General features: G+C 37.9%; 2 protein-coding genes across 4 annotated transcripts; one reads left to right on the top strand and one right to left on the bottom strand.

Moving 5' to 3' along the window:
• Window positions 1–132: 132 nt before the first annotated feature.
• Window positions 133–6,364, top strand: itm2bb (integral membrane protein 2Bb). 2 transcript variants are annotated; one of them, XM_079464770.1, is made up of 7 exons: window positions 133–336; window positions 3,770–3,901; window positions 4,976–5,023; window positions 5,155–5,346; window positions 5,476–5,580; window positions 5,657–5,807; window positions 5,895–6,364. In XM_079464770.1, the coding sequence occupies exons 1-7, from the start codon at window positions 256–258 to the stop codon at window positions 5,981–5,983; spliced, it is 798 nt and encodes a 265-aa protein (XP_079320896.1). In that variant the 5' UTR covers window positions 133–255; the 3' UTR covers window positions 5,984–6,364. The 2 variants fall into 2 exon arrangements, with proteins under 2 accessions (XP_079320896.1, XP_079320897.1); XM_079464771.1 differs by lacking the exon at window positions 4,976–5,023.
• Window positions 6,304–18,557, bottom strand: epc2 (enhancer of polycomb homolog 2). 2 transcript variants are annotated; one of them, XM_079464768.1, is made up of 14 exons: window positions 18,025–18,557; window positions 16,468–16,627; window positions 16,204–16,349; window positions 15,909–16,115; window positions 15,438–15,586; window positions 13,580–13,709; window positions 13,208–13,417; window positions 13,033–13,116; window positions 11,198–11,337; window positions 10,807–11,111; window positions 9,243–9,364; window positions 8,955–9,093; window positions 8,324–8,564; window positions 6,304–8,181 (listed from the first exon to the last, which is right to left on the bottom strand). In XM_079464768.1, exons 1-14 carry the CDS (start codon window positions 18,175–18,177, stop codon window positions 8,109–8,111), a joined length of 2,259 nt encoding a protein of 752 aa, XP_079320894.1. In that variant the 5' UTR covers window positions 18,178–18,557; the 3' UTR covers window positions 6,304–8,108. The 2 variants fall into 2 exon arrangements, with proteins under 2 accessions (XP_079320894.1, XP_079320895.1); XM_079464769.1 differs by having other exon boundaries at window positions 7,720–8,181; window positions 8,324–8,560; window positions 8,951–9,093; window positions 18,025–18,488.
• Between the last annotated feature and the right edge of the window lie 4,389 nt (window positions 18,558–22,946).

Raw genomic sequence — 22,946 nt, 5'->3', positions numbered from 1 at the left:
GCGCAGATGTCATCGGCAAATTACATCAATGTACCGCGAGAGAAATTCGTTCGCCTCGTTTGTGAACCTATCTCGCGGTATTTCAACGTCATAAACCGATCCATCTGCGCAGAGCCGTGTGAAATCGACACACCCAGAAGCGCCCATGTTCTGATCTGTCATGTGCGTCACTCACAGCAAAACAACACAGTTGCTGATCGGGAAACGAAAGGATCACATGTACTCTTTTTCACGAGAATAACTACAGTTTTCATCATGGTCAAAGTATCTTTTAATAAGGCGCTCGCCCAGAAGGATCCAAAAAAGGACAGCGAAACTCTCATTTCAAGCGTTCAGGTAAGTCGTGTCTAAACCGAGCTTTATAACTTTCAGCATTATAATGGAAACGCGCAAAGGCGTTTTAGGAATAAAAACACTTGAATGCATATCGTAGTGTTTTGTTGGAGTCTTTGAATCGAAAGTCTCCCTGTTCTAGTGTTAAATAGAAAGAAGTGGCAAAAGTGAAGTGTGTAACTCTTTCAGTGTGTGCGTGCGTTCGGAAGACTTTGATCAGTTCATTGTTTTCAGACATTGTTGTATAATGGCTGACAGCCCAACTCGTGTCAAAAGCAGAGAAGCCTTCTATTTAAATAACTATTGTTTTAACAATTTGTTCTGTCATTATTACCAACATGCCACAGTCTCGGTTACTTGTTAGGTTCATCATTTCGCATTCCACCTAACGCTTTTTTGTCATTTTTGTTTTGGTTAACTTCGGAGGCCAGTACCATATGAAATGTTATTTTTGTAACATTTTTTTTATTTATTAATTAATTAATAATTGTATTAATAGTATTATTAATGCTAATTAATATATATATTTGTTTAATAATTACAGTTACAATTCGACAGAAAACTGACTGTACATGGAAGTGTTTTCTGAACGGATGTTCACAACTCTGCTTGTGGTTTCTTGTCTGTCTGACTGTCTGCTTTGTGTCGTGCTTTAGACAATTTGATACCTATCTATTAAATACACACATGCAAAGAAACAACCCAGGGCAGAGGACCTTAAGAGGACTGACCTCAGTAGGGAAAAGGAGATGATGAATTACGGCCTTTGCCTAGAGAGACATCCGACAACTATGGAGGGATTTCTCAGTCAGAATATAAAGTAAAAGTCTAAAACTGAAAGTTTTAAACCAAAACTAAAAGTCTAAATTTGAAACTAAAAGTCCAAGTTGAAAATGAATTCGGTATATGGGATTGGCATTTGGTACGTAGGATTGGGTATTTTGTATGTAGGATTGGGCATTTAATCATTTAGCCATTTAGGATTGAGGATTTGGGGATTTAGGATTGGGCATTTGACAAAACACATCTATGAAACACTGAGAGCGGTAATAGCATTGAAGTTCATTAGTCCTTTACTTTCTTTAATAGCGATTTACACTGCCTAACACGTATACAGCAGGATCCCAGGGATTGTGTGAAATGTGTCATTGTCCTCGGCTTCTGCTTAACTGGCACATTTACTCATACGAGATGTCATAACGTGGACGGCCTCTATGGCCTGTTCTAGATGTCGGTGGTGGGACTGGTAGTTGTCCAGCAGCTCTCCCACCATCAAACTTGGCGCAGCGTGGTACAACGTCTCGAGAACAACAACGAGTTCTCTGGTTTCGACATTTTCACAACGAACCACGGACAAAATACTGTCAATTGTTCTGGCAATTGTTCTTAATCTCTATATAGTGTCTCCCTGGGATCCTGCTGTATACGTGTTGGGCAGTGTAAAACGCTATTAAAGAAATGGGCCATATCATCTTCATTGCAACTTGCACAAGCAAGTAAAGGACTAATGAACTTCAATGCTATTATAGCTCTCAGTGGTAGATGTGTTTTGCACGCATCGAGTGTATATGTATGTGTGAGAATTTTATAGACGTGTGTGCAGAGTTTATGTGTATGTGCGAGTGTTTTATAGATGTGTTTTGCACGCATCGAGTTTGTATGTATGTGCGAGTGTTGTTTAGGTTTGATGGCAAAAAGTGTACATGCATGCATTACTAACATAATATGTATTGATGTATGGATTTCACATTAGTGCGCACATGTTTTTCATATGTGTTTGCTTGAACATCCAGTACTATACATGTATATGTGAGCAATGTATATGTGTGTATGCACGCTTTTATATGCGTGTTCATAAGCACAGTTTGATTTGAACCCTATACGGCGCCTCATATCCTCGCTCAAGCCACTCACTCACTCCGTTTGTTTCATTACAGTGTGCTCCTTAGCACTGGGAGCTGCTGTCCATAAGGTGCCTCTGTGCACCAGCCATTTCAAACCCCTCCTCCAGTATTTGTGCCACGCCTCCTACTTTGCATACACTCCTCAATCCTCAAATGCCCAATCCTAAATCCCCAAATCCTCAAGCCTAAATGGCTAAATGATTAAATGCCCAATCCTATATACCAAATGCCAATCCTATATACCCAATTCATTTTCAACTTCGACTTTTAGTTTCAAATTTAGACTTTTAGTTTTGGTTTAAAACTTTTAGTTTTAGACAATTAGTTTATATTCTGACTGAAAAATCCCTCCATAGACAACAGCCTACCCACAAATACTTAATACGTGGGACAAATCTATAGACTTGAGAATTTACTCTTGATTTTGAAAACATACCTGCTCAGAACATATTAACTTTATAACGTTACAAGTACTTTATCATTCAGCATCTTTTTTAATAGGGGTCTATGTTAAAATGTTATCAATTTTAGTGGACAAAATTGGTGAGGCACATTTAATGTGTATTGGACATGTTTTCAGTTATGTAAAGGCACTTTTACAAAACCAAAGCAAATGTCAAGGAAATGTGTGTATTAATAAGGAGTTAGTCCTGCCAGCAATATCTTAAATGTAGTGCAGCTTGAATATGTTTGCAAAGAACTCAAACTCTTGTTTGTTCCCTAAGAAATATAAACAGCAAGTATTACATAATATTCCACTGTAACTGTGTCGTATTTCTATTGCATTCCACTGTTCTACTGTTTCTCTCCCAATCTCACTCTCTCTCTGTCCTGGCATGTTTTGAGTTCTCCTTTGTGAAACAAAACGGATAATATTTGATTTTTTCTTTTGATCTACATGCGCGTGATGCTCATATTTCACGTCAATTGAGGAAGTCTTATACACTGTAGATCAAATGTTAAAACAGCCTGACATGTTTTATGTCACCAAATGCGATAAAGCATTTTTTGTTCTGCTGTTCGCTATTTGCGGTCATTTCTGTGTTTGACTGATTGTCGATTAATAGCAGATAATAATCTGTCTGAAATGTGTCTCGGGGGGGTTTAAATTACAGGGTACAGGTTGAGGAAGATCGGCTCTGTTCTGACTTGTCAACTGTTTCCCCATATTGTCTTTAAAATGATCTCGAACATGAAGAATTTGTATCTTGTCACATTATATTAATACTTTTTCTTTCAGTTTCATGCATATCTTTGTCTCTGGTCGGACTGTCCTTTATTGTTAAGCATTGTTTGTTTGTGCATGACTCATTCTCTTTAGTGGCTCACAAACAAACGCATTGTTTATCTCCGTTCATCCACCCCCCACAGAGATTAAACATCAGAACACATTGTTCCTGTTTTTGATCGGTTCATCCACTCTGTAAAACAGTTCAATAGTTTGCAGTTATTTAAATTGTATCTTCTATCTAAAGTTATGCAGACGGTAAGTTTAATGCAACAGTAATTTTTCTCCGTCATTTGTCCTCTAGGATCCGGAGGGGGCTGTGTTTGTGCGTCAGCAGTCTAAGGTGTGGTGCTGGTGCTTCTGTCTGGGATTGGCTCTTGTGGTCTCAGGTGTACTGGTGGGCGGAGCTTACCTGTATAGGTACTATGTGCTGGAGGTGAGACTGTAACCATGGTGGTGTCAAACCAAAACTTGATTACATCTGTGTGTGTGTGTCTGTTTGTGTATAATCACGCATAACTGGTTGTCTTCATTTGATCAGTTTATTTCATTTAAGTTCATGGCAATTTGAAAATTAAAATACAAACTCGAAGCTTCATATATGAAATTGAGTTTTTCGTATTTGTAAAACATAGAGCTGCCTGTTTTATAATGCTCTAGATTATGGTAACTTTAAAAGCTTAAATGTGAATGAATAATAAAACATGTATTTATATATCTAACACATCAAAAATTTTACTAATGAAACTCAAGCAGAATGAGTTTGTATGTATTTTTAACTCACGCACATTGATGTAATCAATTCAATATGATAATTTGTATATAAGAGTTGTTTTATGAGATCCTTTGTGCTCACATTTCATGTGTAGGTAGTCAACTAGGTACTTGTGAAATAAGTATTCAACTAAATAAATTGTACAAATCTATTTCAGTTCATTAACTTTCTATTGACAATCTTGTTCATACCAGAAAGCAGAAGTCACAGATCTGTTCCAAGAAACGTATTCTGTATCATCACATTTTGCTTCTGTTTTTTGTGCAGATGATATTAAAGGGGAACTCCACCCAAAAAAATGTAAATGTTGTCATGAATTACTCCAAGTCGTTCCAAACCGGTATACATTTCTTTGTTCTGTTGAACACAAACATAGATATAAAAAAAAATATGTTACCAACTGAGAGTTCTAAGGCACCATTGACTTAGTAGGACAAATTAGAATGGTAGTCAAAGGTGCCCTAAAACCTTTTGCTTTGCTATATTCTTTAAAATATTTCATTTTGTGTGTAACAGTAATGTTTCCTACTATGGTAGTCAATGATCTTTGTCCCAGAAATGTGAGTTGCTAACATTTTTTCCAAATATCTCTGTTCATCAAAACAAAGACATTTATACAGGTTTGGAACAACTTGAGGTTGAGTAAATGATTACATCTATAATCTGACATGTATCCCTTTAACAGTCATTGTCATAAACACCGAATACATCTCTGAACCCGCTTATCCTTTGCAGGGTCGCGGGTACCTGGAACCTATCCCTGTATCTTGGGGCACAGACAGGGTACATCTTGGATTACGTCAATCAAATCACTGATTTAAGCACATGAATTTGGTTAAAGCAGATGAGGGAAAGGACAAAAAGTTCTTTGAAATGTTGATTTTGACATGTATGTGTGTCTGTTGACTACACAGGATGAACTGGAAGGTGGGTTTTTCTGTGGGGTGATTTACAATGATGACGATGAGATGGATGTGAATCTACCGCTGGGTTATATTGAGGAGAACGTGAGCTTTCTGCAAAACGATGAGGTGGAGCTCATTAGAGTACCGGTACCCGAGTTCAGAGAAAGCGACCCGGCTGTTATCGTGCATGACTTTAACATGGTGTGAAAGCACACACACACACACACACGTCTTTCATATGAAATTATACACAGTCTTGTATGTTTCTCTTTAAAGACCATATGTACACATACACATACTCAATGACCCTATTTGACTGAATGTGTTTAGAGGCTGACTGCTTATCTAGATCTGGACCTGGACACGTGCTACATCATTACCCTAAACACCTCTATCGTCATGCCACCCAAGGACTTTCAAGATTTTCTGAGAAAAGTAAGCATTCATTGTAATTGTGACTTTAGTTTTTTTCCCCACACAAAGGCATTTTTGACATGAGGTGTGTTTACAGGCAGGAACATATCTTCCTCAGTCATACCTGGTGCATGAAGAGATGATGATTACAGAGAAGCTGGAAAGCACCAGTGAGATGGGTTTTTCCATCAATAAACTGTGCAAAGACAAAGACGTGTTCAGACTGCAGCGCAGAGACACAATACTGGGTAAATGCGCATGCACAAAACTATTTGTAGTAGATAAAAGCACATTTAAAATGCACACTTTCACACGTTGCATGTGATCTTACGCAGGCATGCAGAAGCGCGAGGCCCTGAACTGCCACAAGATTCGTCACTTTGAAAACAAGTTTGTTGTGGAGACCATGATCTGTGAACCTTGAGGGTCACTGAGTGAACAAAACCAGGGACGAGAAATACACACAGCAGCTGCTTTTCAACTCCGTCTACTATACAGCTTAAAGCTTTTCTGGTTCTTTCCTGGCTATGGGTTTTCATAAGTTTATCTTCCTATTCCCACTTATAACTATAAAATCTGAAGATATTATTTTTCATACATTTTCTGCACACACATAGATTTAATGTTTGTTTATACATTGTAATGTGTCTGACACTGTTTTATAAATGTTAGATCCAAAATACATTAACAGTTTAATCAATTCTGAATAGAAATCAGTTTAAGTCATTCAGACCTGTTGTTTTTCCATGAAGTTTTAATTTGTTTTATATTTCAAAATTAAAGAATGTTCTACACTGGTAAAACATCTCGTATCTGTTGCATTTTTCTATACTAATAGCAATTTATAATCCGAACCGTTATTTTGAATTCATAAAAGACCAGTCAGGCTAATAGTTAATATAAAGCAGTTAATATAAAGAGCAAAAAACACATTGTAATGCTCATTCTGGTGGTAAAAGCCCTTCACACAATATTCAACTTTAATCTGTGCAGTACCTTACAATTCAGCACACATTTTCATCCGCGGTTACATACAAGAAAAACAAGCATCTAACCAAATAGATGTCAACGGAGCACTATTGCATGTTTAGGGGTAAACAAAGAGTAAACTTTAGCACGTGTCCTGACAGTTGTTATGGTCTCCATCAGGTCTAACAGGAAGGTAATTTCTTAAGCAGCACAGTACAGGGACTGCTGACCAGAAGCTGGGTGAAAATAATACCTGTTTGACTTTTCTTTTTATTAGAGATTTTGGAATCCAAGTTTTTTGCCATTCACTTAAATAAAGCCTAAAACTACTTACTGATTTCGAAAGAACACAGTTTTATATGTTAAATTAAGGTCATTAAGAATATCTCCATCAATAACATATAGGTCTACATGTGCAAGATTGGCAGATTTGTTTCGCCACACTATATATTATTAAACACACAGGTAGATTTACATGTCTCACAATGCATAATGTCGTTTCATTCACATATCGCCTCAGAGCTTTATGGCAATTTGGCCCAATACTCACTATAAAGGACAGATGACCTGTTCTTCTGAAATGCCAGATATTCCAGAGCTGTTTGGTGCATCACTTCCATTGACAATATTTAATTTATAAGTAGGACAGTCAAATAGAATTGGTGGCAGATTCACCCATGTCATTTAAAAGGCGCTTTGACGTGGGGAAATTTATTTGAAGACACTGAACTGAGAATGTATAAATTTCAGCATTCAAAAGCTAAATGAATTGACAGTATTTGTGACCAGTAGACTAACTTCCATTACAGCTTTTAAAAACCTTCAACAGCTAGTGTTTCAAATTAGTTAACCAACAACAGCCAACACTCATTAACAAGACGAATGAGTGTTTAACTGACTCAGTCAGTATTTAGACTGGGAGCAAAACACAGTGCCTGATTAAATATTGTCTGCTAGATTTCTCAAGGACGCTTATAGTACGTATGTACGTTCTGATGGAGGCCACTGGTCTCCAAAATGTACATTCTATTCCTAGTAAGACAAGGAGAGGAGGGAAAACTAGAAAAGCATTAAAAATATTGACATCTCAATTGGGGAAGAGCTTCACTTTTGAAATGACACTTTTTTAATCTGTGGAAGCAAACGGAGCTTTTGTTCCTTTCTATAAAAAAAAGCACAAAAGCATGGTGTACTAGCTATGTCTGCATTTTGTGGTCACAAAATTGGATTTATTTGTACGAGATACAAAAATGTAAACATTGCAAAATAAATAGTTAAAACAAGTGACGCAGGACCTATTTTCATGCTCATGATCCCAACATGAACTGATGCACTTGTCTTGCTTGCATTTTCAAGTGCAAAAGCATGATGACAAAAAAATCTAGAATTCAAGTAACAGAAATGACAGACTAATGATACAAATATACTATTTTACAAGGTAGTGATAATTCCCAATTTTACAAAATGTACACTTATAATATTGACAAATTTCTCTTTAATATTTTGATATGCTGCTTTTGGGTACGAGTCCGTGTAGAAGCGCACACATCTCTGTGCTCAAGTCTGTGTTTTGGGGTGGGTTATGTGACCTCCATGGCAACTGTGGTCTCTGATAAACCATTGAGTGCAAGCCTCTCCGGTTCGTGATTTTCCCTGCAAACGAAAAGCAATGAAAACGTCTTTAGGTGAGTTTCATGAGCAAGCCCAATGTTGCAGTACAAACATCAAGTATTTAAACCTGTTCATTTCTAGTCTGATCATTTATGTTACACCAAACTAGCAGGGTTCATCGTACCTGGCAATGCTATCGATGGCACTGGTTGGGGTGACTTTTGATACCCGGTCCAGGCTGCTAGCGACGCTGCCCAGCTTTAAGGCCGAGGGGGCACACGGGCGGGCACTGTGGTACGTGTGTGCTGGAGAAACGGCGCTCACAGTGCTCAGGTGACCGCGGCCATGGGGTAGAGACTGAGGTACGGGCAGCTGGGGGCCTCCACTCGGTGCAGAGCGGTTCAATTTGGCTTGTCTAAAGCTCCCTGCAGGACATTTAAAAAAGTCAGATAATCAATCATACTTCCTTTGGTTCCAAGAGTTCAAGTCACTGATTGTATCATAAATTCAAGTCAATTAAAGTGCTGCCAAGTAGTCCCGAGATTGGCCAAACATCAGAAAAATAAACTCAAATTGATATTCCATAATGTATTGTTTAATTATACAATAGTTAAGACTTTATACATACACAAAACTGTACATATGGCACATAATACACTGCACAGGCTACATTCATTTTAATGCATTTTTGCAGAATATTGGGCAGAATGCAATTGGACGAAAACATTCAAATGATCTACTACAAATTATCATTTTCAAATAAAACCTGTTTTTGTTTCAAAGCCTTCATTCCTCTTCTAGCTGGTTACACTTGCCTGAATTAGAAAAGATGCCATTCACACTAGCACCCTGGGGTCTGTTTTCATTGTTGGGAGTGCTGACGACTGCAGACGCAGCAAAATGTGCCCTGGCCGAGTCCAAAGTCTTAGACATGCAGTCAGAAGAGACAGTGTTCTGCGAAGGAAACATTCACATGCCAGTCAAGTCAGTTGTTTTAAACTGAATGCCAGAAAGAGAAGATGTAGTAAACATAAATGATGTACTGTAAAAATAAGTACATTATGCCTGGCATTGTGTGAAAGAAAAGCAGGATGTGTACTCACAGGTGGGTGTGTGTGGGGTTCTGGTGCTGTTGAGTTCAGCTGGAGTTCCTGTTGTTTTAACTGCTTGTGCATCTGAACCAGCTGCTGCTGATGGGACTGAAACTGCTCTTCTGTGATCCCACCTGAACGCATGACACAGACACAAATTAAACCAGAACCGAGAGGGAGAAAAATGGCTGTACGTGTTTTATACATTGTCATACACCGCTAAATGGGAGTTGTGAGGGGCACTAAAGCAGCAATGTAATTTACAACCACTAGGTGGCAGAACATGGAACTAAAAATATAGAGCTGCAGGAAAAATTAAGGGACAATTTGACATTATCATTTAATCAGCATGTTTAGATGTATTGTGGCCATTGCAGTTCAGTGTTTGTTGAATCTCAACTAAATCAAACCTCAGGAGTGACAGTGTCATCCAACAGCAATGTAAAATAAACGTTACGAATATTGTGATAAAAATCCAAGTAATCACATAAAAAATATATATTTTTAACTTTTCTATATTTTGTACAAATATTTGTAGCACTTTATTTTACAGTCCTGTTTCCCATTGTACATACTGTGTACTAATTACAGTAAAAAAAATAATAACTATGTACTTAACCTGAACCTACCCCTAAATCAAAACTTATACCATTTAGTTAGCTTATACTACCCAGTTCTTTCTTAAGTTAGTTCACTGTAAAATAAAGTGCAACCCAAATATTACTGTTGTATAGCTTAAAAGTGAATATTAACTTGTTTTCTTTGCATTTCCTGAGGTCTGAAAAAATACAGAGCATCTTTATTCTATTACTTCGAACTGGGGCTCCCATTTTCATTTTCATATTGTTTGAAATTCAGGAGAATAGTAAGTAAGTAGTTCACAGAATAAAACAAAAATGATCATTATACCTAAACACATACATATAAATAGTAAATTCAGAAAAAACTAAAAGTGGTCTTTGAAATTGTCTCTTCACTTTTCCTACGGCTGTATATTTAAATTGACAGATTCACATAAAAAACATCCAACCACATTTTGTGATATTTAGAGGCATATAATGGGACCTCAATGGCGACAGAATAACACCCAATCACAAAACAGAACAAGTGAATTCTCCTCATCAATCTGAGCCAAATCCAATAGATGTTTCTGAATCACAAATAACACTGAGATGCCTGACTGATGTTTACAGTTCTATTTTACTGCTCAATGGAGCAGCAATGACAAATGTATAGTGCAGTTCATTATCTACAATAAATGTATCTGCAGTACAAATAAAAGTATGAATATAAACTTGGGTGTTATTAAAATACCATTGATATAGCCTAATAATTGATGGCTATAACATATAAAACTAAACTAAAACAAAACAGAAGAACAAGGACCATAGTGTAACCTGAGGTTCTGTCCTTACAAAGCTCAAAGACTTCTAGTTAACAGCCTTAAGTTTTAACCACAGTTTTTTAGAAAAACAACATAGCAGTCAGTGTAAACGGGATGGTGTGGCAAAGACAACATTCTGAAGAGAAAGAAGTGCCCTGAATCCAGATTGTGAAAGCTAAATAAACCCCTCACCTGACACACCATTAGACAGAGGCGACACTCCACTTTTCTGCACCTGTTGAGTCCCTTTTTTGTCCTCACCCCTTGAGTTTTCCTGCACAGGCCGAGGGCGGAAAAACTTCCACCTGCAGGCCTTAATGTCACTCAAAATCTGAGTTAGAGAGCACTGAGGGCTCGATGTGGAGAATGTATGAGAGTTTGTATTTGTGTGGACGGGAAGGTCAGGTACTCTAGATTCGGAGGACGGATAAAACATCTCAGGGTCCAAGTGCCTGAGGGCCCGGTCAAGATCCGAGGAGGTGCGATCCAAAAGAACCCTGACAGAATACAAAAAAGAAATGCTTTCAGAATTGAATTTTTAAAAAAGGGCACATGAGAAACCATAAACATGGGAATGATGTACCTGCCACCTCTGCCCATCCTCCTGCATGTTACCGTGGTACAGCGTCTGGGCACCGAGAGGGCGGTGAGACAATTCCTCTGCCAGAGCTGGTCCTGATCTGTCTTCTGCCAGTGTGGAGCGCAGCTCTGCTCAGTCAACGGCTATGGACACACACAACACTTTTAATAGTAGAAATCACAAAGTAAACTGCTGCATCACTCTTCAAGCAAACCATGTTGCCTTTAAAACGCACACTTTCATTTCATGTAATGTGCACACATCTTTTATATTCCTTTAAATGTTCTATGTGACCAATGAACTCAAGAGTATTGGACCGCACATGAGACAAAAGCATGACATCTGAAATGACTCATTTTAGAGTTAGGCTTATCAATGTGAACTAAAGTGGCCCTTATAATGCAGTCGCCAAACAAACCGCAGGAGCATTAAGCAGACAAATACAATAACTACCCTGCAGCACAGGTAAATTCCACAATGACAGTGCAAAGTCATCAGAGACAAAGTTATGGAAATTAGAGCACTAGTTCGAGCACTCTGTTCTACATTGTGAAGTATTAAGCTAATTGAGAGTTCTGAACCCCATTAGACCCTCTGGCCAAACATCCCATTACTGACCTCTCTTTTTTAAACAACAGTCAGAACCATAAACAACAAATAGATTTTTTTAAACATTGCGATAAAATAAACATGTGGATTCTAATCTAAATTCTTACAGTCATCGTCTGCATTTACTTTTCAACATGGACCTTTACATGAGTAAAAACTCTGATAAGCACAGCGTTCAGAAATGCTGTCAGAGAAGCACTAAGAATTACATCTTTGGGTAAAAGCCCCATCATAAAAAAATAATTAAAAAGAAAATTGGGGGTGTTAAATGATCGATCATAATAAAACCATAACCACAATAAATCTTTGTGTTTACTTAATATATGTCTGTGTATTGTGCATACTCATTTTGTATACACATGCATGTATATTTTTAAGATAAAATTATATAAACATGTGTCCGTGTATGTCTTTATAAACACAAGACCATTGTACACAGACATATATTATGTTATATGTGAGCCTGGACCACAAAGCCTTCTCTTAAGTCTTAAATAGCACGGGAATATTTTTGGAAAAAGCCAACAAACCATTGTAAACCAATGTATTATTATTGATTTTTCTTTTATGCCAAAAACCTTTAGGATATTAAGTAAAGATCCTGTTTTATGAAGATATTAGATAAATTCCCTACCGTAAATAAATAACTTAATTTTTATGATTGGATGCAGCAAAGTCGCTAACAAAAATGGCCAGAAACAGGACTACAAACTTCACTCGCTCTTTGTAAAATACCCACTCACGTTTGGCCTCCATGTAAAGCTTAGAATGTCAGCTTCCAGGTTAATCTACTCCCCACAACGTCATTACAGTGGTAAGCCAATAGAGAGCATCAAAACAAACTCTCACATTCCAGAGTTTTAAATGGTTGTATCTCGACCAAATATTGGTCAAGATAAAAAACATACTTTAATGGAAAGCTTGTTTATTCAATTTTTATATGATATATAATTTAAAAAAATGTACCCATCAGTCTGATTTTGTTGTCACATATACACAAACATTTAGTCTGGATGTGATTAATCGCAAAGAATCGTTTAACAGCCCTTAGAAATTTAATACTCCGAGTGTCTAGTTGACATCCCTATTAAAAACATCAATTTACTGATTTGAAAGTTTCACAAGTCACCTTAAAACCAAAAAACGTTCTTAAGTAAAATATTTATCCAAATATCTGCAAAACTGAATAATGCCAAAGTATATCTGCCAAAGTTAGGTGGGAAACTTACAGCATAGTAACTGCAGCCAGCTTTCCGTCTGAATGCAAAGATTCCGTCTGGGTCGTTCTCTTCATCCGGCTCGGATGCTGGAGACTGGTACACACAAAACACACACTTTAAATTCATTATTTTTCAATAAAAAGTATTTCTACATTTAGGCAAAAACGGATGGTTGTACACTGACCAGTGGGTAATCTTCCTCTCCTGAGCTGTGGAAGTCATACTGTTTAATATCTGCCTTGTTGATGATTGGCTGCCGCTCTGGCCGACCAGGCTGGCGCAACACCTCCAGTCTGGGCCTCTTTGTGTAATTCTTATAAGAATGCACAAAGTCAAAGTGAGGCTCAGCCTTGACCGTAAAGGGGTGCATGTGTTTGAGTCCAGATTTGTGTGACTGTAAGAAATAGAAAACAGACATTTAATATGATCTAATGTGTGTATATAATAACTTATGAGCACAGCTAGTCTATCACTTCCACACATATCTCTGGTATGCCACTGCAAATGTGTTATCATGCTTTCATTCACCGTCTTTTCATATGTTGTGTGTTCTTACCTTAATTTTGCTTTCGGTCTTATGACGGTTGCCATTGGGTAAGGATATGGGTGCGGTGTAAATGGGTTTCTCTGCCAGAGGGGCAGTGACTTCATTAAGGATCTCTCCAGAGTAGTCTTCAATCTGATACCTGAAACACACAACACATGGAAGGTAAGAAGACTAAGCAAATGTATCTACGCAAGCAAAGAGAATCTGTGATGTAAAAGATAAAAAGTCACACCTAAATAGTTGTATTTAAGGGTTTGCAAAGTAAACAGTGTATTTATGTGGTGGTATGGAGGTCACCTCAAAGCATTGTTATATTCCCTCTTGTTCACGGACTCAAGTAGAGATAGACAGATATGGGTTTTTCTATAACCGATGCCGATGTTAAGAGGTCAGGGTCAGCCAATTTTTTGAAGTTTTCCCCTTCATTTGCATGCTAAAATGTCACACTAATAATAAGTGGATGGACAACATTTCAAATTCGATTTTTGTTCAGCCATCAGACAGCAATTACTAAACATTCATAGATAGCATTTTAGTAGTGCCTTCATCTTCAATTCAGTCTATAATTCTGATATTCGATACACATTAGAGCAGCATGGTTAATCGTTACAAGATCACGATCTCGATTAATGAAAATCAATGATTCTCCTGTGTCTATTACACCTCAGACTAAAGTTATAACGCTCCAAATGCTGAAGCAGGGAAAGCATTATCATCATTAAGTATGAAACGCCATTCCAAACAGTCTTGTCAACAACACACTATCTTTATTTCCGTGTCAAATGATCACAGAAGAGAGTTGCCAAATCACACAGATGAGACACGCGCTCAGTCTGCCCAAATTAATCTCAAACCAAATAACAAACTGTTATTAAATAATGTGTAAAGCTTAAATAATGTGTTGGTGTTAATCAGTTGTATCACTCTTTAAAGACTTCAAGCAATCTGAAAATGTAAGGCAAATGTATCAATCTTTCTAAAGTGCTTTAATTGCAGGTGTCACCTTATGAATTTGTTTGACTATTTAAGGCCCTTCCAGGCATAAACACTTTTTATAAAGTTTAACTTTTACATTTGAAGTAATACAAAAAAAGTAACCACTATAATTTACCTATGGTAATTGTTGTAAAAAAATCCTTTATTACTTCTTATTTGTCATTCAAAAAAAGTGTAAAAGAACCAAAACTAGTGGTGCAACGGATCACAAAACTCACGGTTCGGATCATACTGCGGATTTTGAGTCACGGATCAGGTAATTTTTCTGATAAGCAAATAAAGTTGTGTAAACTACTAGCTTAACTACTAAAGTCAGTAATAAAACAAGAATAATTACACAAATTAGTATGGATGAACAGGCAGGCTACAACATCAAATTATAAATAAATAAAGTAACAGTAGTATTCAGGTGCAGAAATGTGAAAATTAAGTGTAAACCAACACAAAAATGCTTACTGCCCAAGTTAAATACAGATGATTAGCAGAAAGGAACTAGGTATTATAGGCTGCTGTCTCTTGAAGACTAAATGCATGTACCGAATAATGACCACACATCCGGTTTCTTTCTCAGCTGTATTCATTACCTTAAGACATAACTGTTGTGTGTTTCACGCGGCTGCCTGCGGACATGCCTGACTTTAAATCGACACCACTAAACATGGATATCAGACGATGCCGATATATTAAAAAATGACAAATATCGTCCTGAACTATTGGCCGACCTCTAGACTGAAGGTTTAGTCTGTGTGATGAGGGTTAGGACTGCTGTGGCTGTTGTGTAAATAATGACAACGGAGGAAGGTGTGTGGGCATAAATAAATATATATATATATATATATATATATATAAAAATGCACAAAAATGAACATACCTTTTCTCAACCACCTCCAGCGTGAGATGCAGCAGCTCTCTTTTACTCTTCTCTCTCTTCTTGATCATCTCCAGGATGCTCATGGTTCGACTGAACTCTCTCCTCAGTTTCAGCATCTTCTCGTAAGACGCCTCGTCATTCTTGCGATTCTAGACAACCAGACAAAGAGAGTAGATGACTCCAGTGAAGAGAGTGGGATTTGAATTTAGTTCCAAAACCTACTGAGACAAACTACTGAAAAAAAGTTGCTGTGTTGGGAAATGTTGAATGACAGCATCATACAGCAAAAGTATTTACAGGTAACTAAACCTATGAGGATGTCGGCTAGTAAGGCAGGCTACTTGTGTGAGACATCTTTGACAAAGTTGACACTGCTTGGATGCAAAAAAAATCATGCCTTTAAAAAAAGACACTTGATTATATATTTAACAACACACTGAAAGGGACGTGCATTACAAAACGCAAGTTCACCTTTCTCGTCTGCATCTTTTCCGTGCGACGCCTGAAAGCCACGTAAGCATCATTGTTGGTGGAGCCATCTCTCTTCTCCTGCTTGATATGCGGGATGAGCGACGGACCCCGGCAATTCTTCCTCTTCCTAACCCAGTAGTCATACACGGACTTCAATAGGTAGTCATCTTCATTTAGCAGCAGCTTGGCCTCTTGAAGAGTGACCAACTGTGAAGTTATCGATAGAGAGAGAGGGTCAAAGGAACGTCCATGACTAAAAAATTATATTATATTGTAGATAAGAAATAACCGTTACCTGGTTGGTGCTGGCTTTCTCCAACCGGTCCATCATGGTCTCAAACTGCACAGGTTTGAGCTCCATCTTACGGTTTAGTCTGTTCAATAAAGTTTCATCTTCTGAGTCCATATCATAGTCGGGCAGCTCGTAATCCAGACCGAGAGCTGTTGCAATATAACAGACAAAGGTTAGCATGTGATTCATATTAACATTGTAGATGCGAGGCACATCTAGCAAACAGACTCTAAAGAAAATGACCAAGATATTGGCAGAGTCACTCACGCTGAATGTAGATGAGCTGTTTAGGGACACGGAACTCTCCTTTATAAAGGCGGTCGTAGTACGTGACGTTACTTTCGGCCTCGGGCACAGGGATGACCATACTCTCCTTCTTCTCCCTGAACACCTGCTGGGCGGAGATGGCCCTCTGGAGATGGTGTTCCTGAAACAGAGTGACAGAGAGCTTTATGAGCATCAGCTAACTAGATTCCTCTAATCCCAATTCTTCATCGAAGAAATTCCTATTACATCACTTTGTTACCTTACAGTTAAGGTACTGCCTGGTCACGTATAGCAAAAATATTTTAATAGTGTAATAGTTTAGCATGTTAGTTAAGAAACTGATGCCACAGCAATAACAAAAATGAAACCTCACACAGAGATGGAAACAGGAATTAGGCAAGTAGGATTTCTAATGCAGCTGAGAACAGCAATGTGATGAAACTTTTTGCAACGGCTTGCACACCTCACAAGCATAACAATGAACTTCCCATTGTGCTATATTCCTCTAAAGTTTTTCCAATGATCGCTGGTTTAGATAAAGCAGTTAGTGTGAACCGTTCAATAGGAGAAAGGTGAGCAGGTCATTAGCAGGCAGATAAGAAGAGCAAATGTAATTCGTTGGCGATATCATGATTCTTTACAAGCAAAGGAACACACATTTCATCAATGGTAACATTGCAGTACCTTTGTAAAAAACATTTTATGAAATATCAAGTTTCTTAATATTCTTACGTAATGGCTGGGAATGTTTTAATTGTTAAATGTTTCAGACAATGTCATTATGCTGGTTACCAAATACTGGTGATTTACACCCCGATGACATGTTTACGTATATGCATATTAAGAAATAAATGACGACATGTTTATGAATATGCATATTAAGAAGTAATAACAAGAGCACTAAGCAAACCAGTTAAATAAAATAATTGTATATATTATATGTGGTTTGAGCCATGACACTAAGTGAAAATTACATTTTAGTAGAATAAAGATTAATATTATAAACAGAAAACAAATTAAAAAATATATAATTGATATTATAAGAAAATATACATATGTAATGACGTAATTTATTGAATGAGCATAATCGTAGTCGTGAACAGTGGTGCTTATATACTACAACTTCAAATAATGAAACATTACTTTGTATGGTTGTACTATAGTACATTTATGAGTAGAGGAAGCTTTCATATAAAAATACTGGGCCACTACAGTAGAAACGAAACTTGAGCACCCTTAAATGATTCTGGCTTTCCAGTAGCATGCCGTTTAGCGCTACTCCAGACCAAACGTAATTCTCAAACGCATCTGCGCAAAAATCCTGACGTCAATGCGCACTGACTAGAAGCTAATACGCTAGAGTAGAACATTCCCTACGACTGCGCAACATCCGTACATCTTCTGCGTAACCTATACCCCTTCGGCGATACACACGAGAACCTCCTGCGAGCAGAGAATACACTTACGTAGAAAACGTGCGTAAACCGAACGTGAATACCAACACCCTGCTATGCACCTGAACCCCGTGAAAACACGCAGTTTAAATCATTCACATACCGTCTCCTCTTCCTTTTCCATCCCGGTTGGCATTTGCGGGACCGCTCGGTTGATGGAGACGCAGTCGGTGAGGTCCGGGAGGTCTCTATTACGGTAGATCGGCAGCGGTTTGGCGGCGTCTAGCGCTCGCGCGCGGAACGAGAGTTTACTCATTGTTTTCGGCGAACACAAACACACTAAACACGGATCATTCGGTTCAAAAACAAACACGAGCCGACGGTTATATCCGCGGCCGCGCTCACTGACGTCCCTTCGACCGAAAGCCGGTGGTTAAAGGCATTTCTGAGCGAGTTATGGTGGTTTTTCACGGGCTTTTTTTACTCGGCTGGTGTGAAAACATGGCGGACATGATCCCGACAGCCCGCGCGACACTGCCAAAGAGCGAAAGCGGGAGCGCGCATGTGTCGCTGCGCGCGCACCTCTTACAACATGCGTGCACACGATATTACGGCACGGTCGGCAACACACATGCGTGCAGCGTTGCTAACTTATCGACTTTGGCGCTAGTTTTAGCGACTTATTTTTCAAAAAGCGATTAGCAGCAAATCTAGCTACTTTCTGAATACGCTTTGGCGATTTAGCAACAAATGCTGCTTCACTTCAACTCAGGGCCGGTTCTAAACATTTGGAGGCCCTAGGCATAATTTATTTATCTCTTTCACCTTTTAGAATAAAGTATTTTTGACACTGTAAAAATGTAACAATTTTAGTTAATTATATTATTAAAATGTCATAATAGATTTGAGGGCAGCCGGGATTTTTTATTTTGTTATTTTTAGCAAAAAATTTACAGTAACACAGCCATCTATTTTCCACTATTTTGGATGAGTATGTTTTTAAAATGGGGGAGAAGCACCATCATAAATAAAATTACTTAAAATAAGTCAGCTGCAGGAAAGTGTTTATTCTCTTTATAGCCTACAATCAGAGACTCACTGGACGGGCTACAACTTAATTTTTTGCTGCCTGTCTAGGCTGGTGAACAAGTGTAGGGATACTGGTTGTTCCACTTCAAAAGAAAGAAATAACTATTTAGGCCAAAGTAGGGGTTGACAAAATCATATTATCGGGTACAGTGGCTTATTTAACAGACCAGCAACGGAATAATGTAAAAATGAAACACTGCTTCTTCACTGTATGAATTAAATAAACAGCATGATTTAAAATAAAGAAACAAAGCTTTGTTAGTCAAGAACAGTTCACGATTTTGTTGTTTCGTTAACATTGACGACAAAAACAGCAGAAGGTTTTTAGTCTATACCTCAGGCATGAGGAGGTCTTCTTGTATAACACTGAATGGGTTTATCATTACGCAACAGTCAGTCACTTTGTATGTATGTATTCAAAGTCTGTGTTATCTTACCTTGTAGGTATTCTGATTACCATTGTTGGTATTATCATAATTGTTACCTGTGGTAATATAGGCCTGGTGTGAATCTAAGATATGTTATGTTTTGTTTTTTTGGGGGGGGTTCCCCTTTTTTTCTCTTTGTCATGTTTTTTTTCTCATATGAGTATATTAAATTGTAATTGAGTGTTTTGTATAATGTCAATAATTAAGGAAGCACTACCTTTGTTTCTCGTTTTTTTCCTGTGAAATGCAACCGGGGTGGGTTTAAATAAGTTTGACTTCTACCCACTTTTCGAGCAAAGGTTGGAATTGTGATGTTAAAGTACGATGAATTTAACTAGTTGTACAGACTAAGCAAAATGCTTCTTTATTACCTTTGTTATGTGTCATTATATATTGCTCGAAATAAAATAAATTAATTCATTATTTCACTTTAACTGGCTGATCCGATATAAGAATAAATATCCGACTGTTTACTTTCACTTAAGACACAACGGACTGTTTTCATGTGTTTTGACATAAACGGTAAGACGCGATAGAGAACTTGTTTGTAGCCTTGCGCTGTATGAGAACTGGCGCTGCATGTAAGGACAGGTGCGCGCAGACTCAAGTTGACTGATGCGTTCGCTCTTGTAGTAGTTTGATGTTATGTGCGTTGGAGACCACCTCCAAGCCTGAGGCCCTATAGACAACTGCCTAACCTTACATAGTTTATGTTGTCTGCCAACAGAAACAGAAAAATAAGTAGTTGAGAACCCGTTTGTGCATTGTTTTTAATACAATACTGTAAGACAGCTCGGAGAGTATAGAGATCTGAAGCAGCCCTGAAGCGCTTTTTTATTTTTTATTAATAGAAATCTTATAAAATTACAATATTATACAGATCAGACAATAGTTCATTCAAAGAGAAAGAAGAAGAAAAAGCAGCCCTAAGCGCTTAGCCTGTCAGATACTACGTGATGGCGTCACTGATATGCAAATTAGCACGTGACGTCATCTGGCGACATCTCGCTTTTCATTGAAAATAGTTGACTTGGCAACACAGCAGCATGCGCGCATCGGGGAAGAGCTGTCAGTCTCGTGTGCATGTCTGCACAATTTCTAAGGTGATTTCAGATCACCGCATCTTTCGGAAGATTTGCGTAGCTTTCAACCGATCGGCGGGCTTCATCTAAGCTTTGGACACTGCTGAAAGATATGTGGACATAAATACAAAGCTTTTATCTTGGTACTGACGAAATTTCATCGAAATCCATAGAGGAGAAAGTAGCCTACTTTACTAAATCGAGGAAATTGGGTAGTCACATTTGTGGCGGGTAGATTAGCGATTGTAAAAAAACATCCTCTGTATTTAATAATTCGCATTTTCGATCACATGACTTCTATTGTAGTCAATGTTAACTATTTTAATATATTCCCCCGTTATTATAAATATCATAACTTTCGCAATCCTCAACTGATTTTCACAATTCAGGTGTCGCCGTAAAGGGAATTTTCAGATCTGTCTAGAAATGTGAGCCATTTTGAGTTTATGGGTGTTTGGAAATTTTATCATCATACCTACTATTTAAAAATGATATCCTGGTGGACTAAAGAAATAGAGAAAGGTCAGAATTTGTTCATCATAGATATCCACACACAAAATATGTAACCATAACATGTACAATATCGGCTATAACATCTATTTGTAATGTTTTTCTATTGAGTTTTCATTATTTGGCCAACATCTTAACATTTCAATACTTGTTAATTGCTGTCCAGAGTAGTTGAAGTGGTCGAGATCCCAGGTGTAAACTGGGGATATAAGATCAGGCCTATAAGTAGCTAGCAAATGGCCAAACACTTCAAAGATGATTGTTCCACCATCACAAAATATGCTTGCTTTATTCCTCCCATAAGGAATCTTGACTTAAAAATCCATTTGCGCAGCCAAGTCTTTTGCAAAAAGATTTGTCATTCTGTGGCACATCTCATTTACGTTGACCAAGATATTGTGTTTGTTGAGGATCATGAATGATCATGATCAGAATGAGCCCGCTCACCATTAGGGTCTCTCTGTTGGATATTTAGGTATTGTTATCTGCAGACTTTCAGATCTTTTTTCAGACTCGTTCAGCATCTTCCCCACACATTGGTGTGAAGTTCAGCCACTAATTTGTGTTTGGTCACACAGCAGGACTTGACCTGTACTTTGGCTTTTCTGTTGCTCTTAATGTTCCATCTTTTAAAAATAATACGAACAAGAACACCAGACATATTACAAATATAAGGGATTACTCCGCGTCTCCTGAGGTGACGGGGTCGTGGCTTTGACTACAGTAGTCAAGATCACCTGGATGAAATGTTTTTTATCTATGCGTTATTCTGTTTTGGTGAAGTTGTGTACTTTTTATCATTTGGTATAGCTATGACTTAATTAACAAGCATCCATGTTCTTGACAACGTGCTGACTGTCCACTTAGCATGACATCCATAGCACATGCTTACATAAGATCAAACGTGAAATGCAATAAAGCACAATTCTCTAGTGCATCCTTTAAAAGTTGCATTTAAACCTCTGGAGATGATGTATGACAGGTGAACCCCCCACAGGCTTACACATTAGCAAATGATTCTAGGGACACGTGTTTTTCCCAAAAGGGGCCAATTGCACACTAATTTAGCCCTCAAGAGATAATGTTCATATTTACTAGGATTTGTTCTCACAAGGGCCATTTGAGCTCAGCTCCAGCGCCTCGATAAACAGAATTGGTCAAATTCCAAACACACCGTATCCAAACCATTACAAAATGCGTGCAAGAGATTTTGGTCATGCTCAGTGTAAGGTGTGAACTAGATGAAATGCTTGCTGTTTTTATTCGAAAACACCTCATTTGAACCATTTCCTCTGAAACAGTGCTTGCCAGCAAATCACAGGACAGCTGGTCTGGATGTAGAAGTGTAAAATGTTAATACAATGTTTCTGTCTTTGAATGTATTAGGTTATGTATTAGGAACAGTCATTGAAAGACGTGTAAATATGTTGGATAACTATACTTTCGAGTGAACCTACTAATACGTTACACCAATATACAGAGGAAGGGATTTAGAAATGTACATCACCGTAGTCTACTGAAAGCAACATAAGCTTTATTATCTGCTACATGAAGAGTCAAGAACATTGAAGTATGTTATAGGGAGGGTACGATAAGGTTACTCCCAAACTGTTTCAAAGACGTTTACTGCAGTTTTTCCATGTACTTTAGTAACACAGCTCGAAGCAAATCAGTGAGTTCAGATGCAGGACAAAGAGTCCACCTGAATTCATATAACCTGATATTGTGTTGCTCAGTCTGGCTGCAGAATTACTGCTGTTATAAACATCGAACTTGAATCCCTTTTCAGAAGATATTGGCCTTGAAAGCCAAGATAATGTTAAGATTGGTTAACTGGTCATGATGATCATGATAATCCAATAATAAATATATTCCTATAATATCCCTATTAAGTGTATTGAATGACTTTCTTTTGCAGAACACAAAAGAAAATTGATCATACAGGTTTGAAATGACAGGAGAATGAGTACATTATG

The sequence above is a fragment of the Barbatula barbatula genome (genome assembly GCF_947034865.1).
Source record: "Barbatula barbatula genome assembly, chromosome: 9".
NCBI lineage: Eukaryota > Metazoa > Chordata > Actinopteri > Cypriniformes > Nemacheilidae > Barbatula > Barbatula barbatula.
This window is presented reverse-complemented; position numbering and strand designations above follow the sequence as displayed.

Bases quoted from the DNA above. Each gene is read 5' to 3' on its own strand.
- itm2bb (XM_079464770.1), top strand. From the start codon at position 256: ATGGTCAAAGTATCTTTTAATAAGGCGCTCGCCCAGAAGGATCCAAAA. The intron at 3,902-4,975 runs GTGAGACTGTAA...TATCCTTTGCAG, and splicing joins ATAGGTACTATGTGCTGGAG to GGTCGCGGGTACCTGGAACC. The intron at 5,808-5,894 runs GTAAATGCGCAT...GATCTTACGCAG, and splicing joins GCGCAGAGACACAATACTGG to GCATGCAGAAGCGCGAGGCC.
- epc2 (XM_079464768.1), bottom strand. From the start codon at position 18,177: ATGAGTAAACTCTCGTTCCGCGCGCGAGCGCTAGACGCCGCCAAACCG. The intron at 15,587-15,908 runs GTGAACTTGCGT...CTGGTTGTCTAG, and splicing joins AAAAGATGCAGACGAGAAAG to AATCGCAAGAATGACGAGGC. The intron at 11,338-13,032 runs GTAAGTTTCCCA...GTGTGTCCATAG, and splicing joins CTGGCTGCAGTTACTATGCT to CCGTTGACTGAGCAGAGCTG.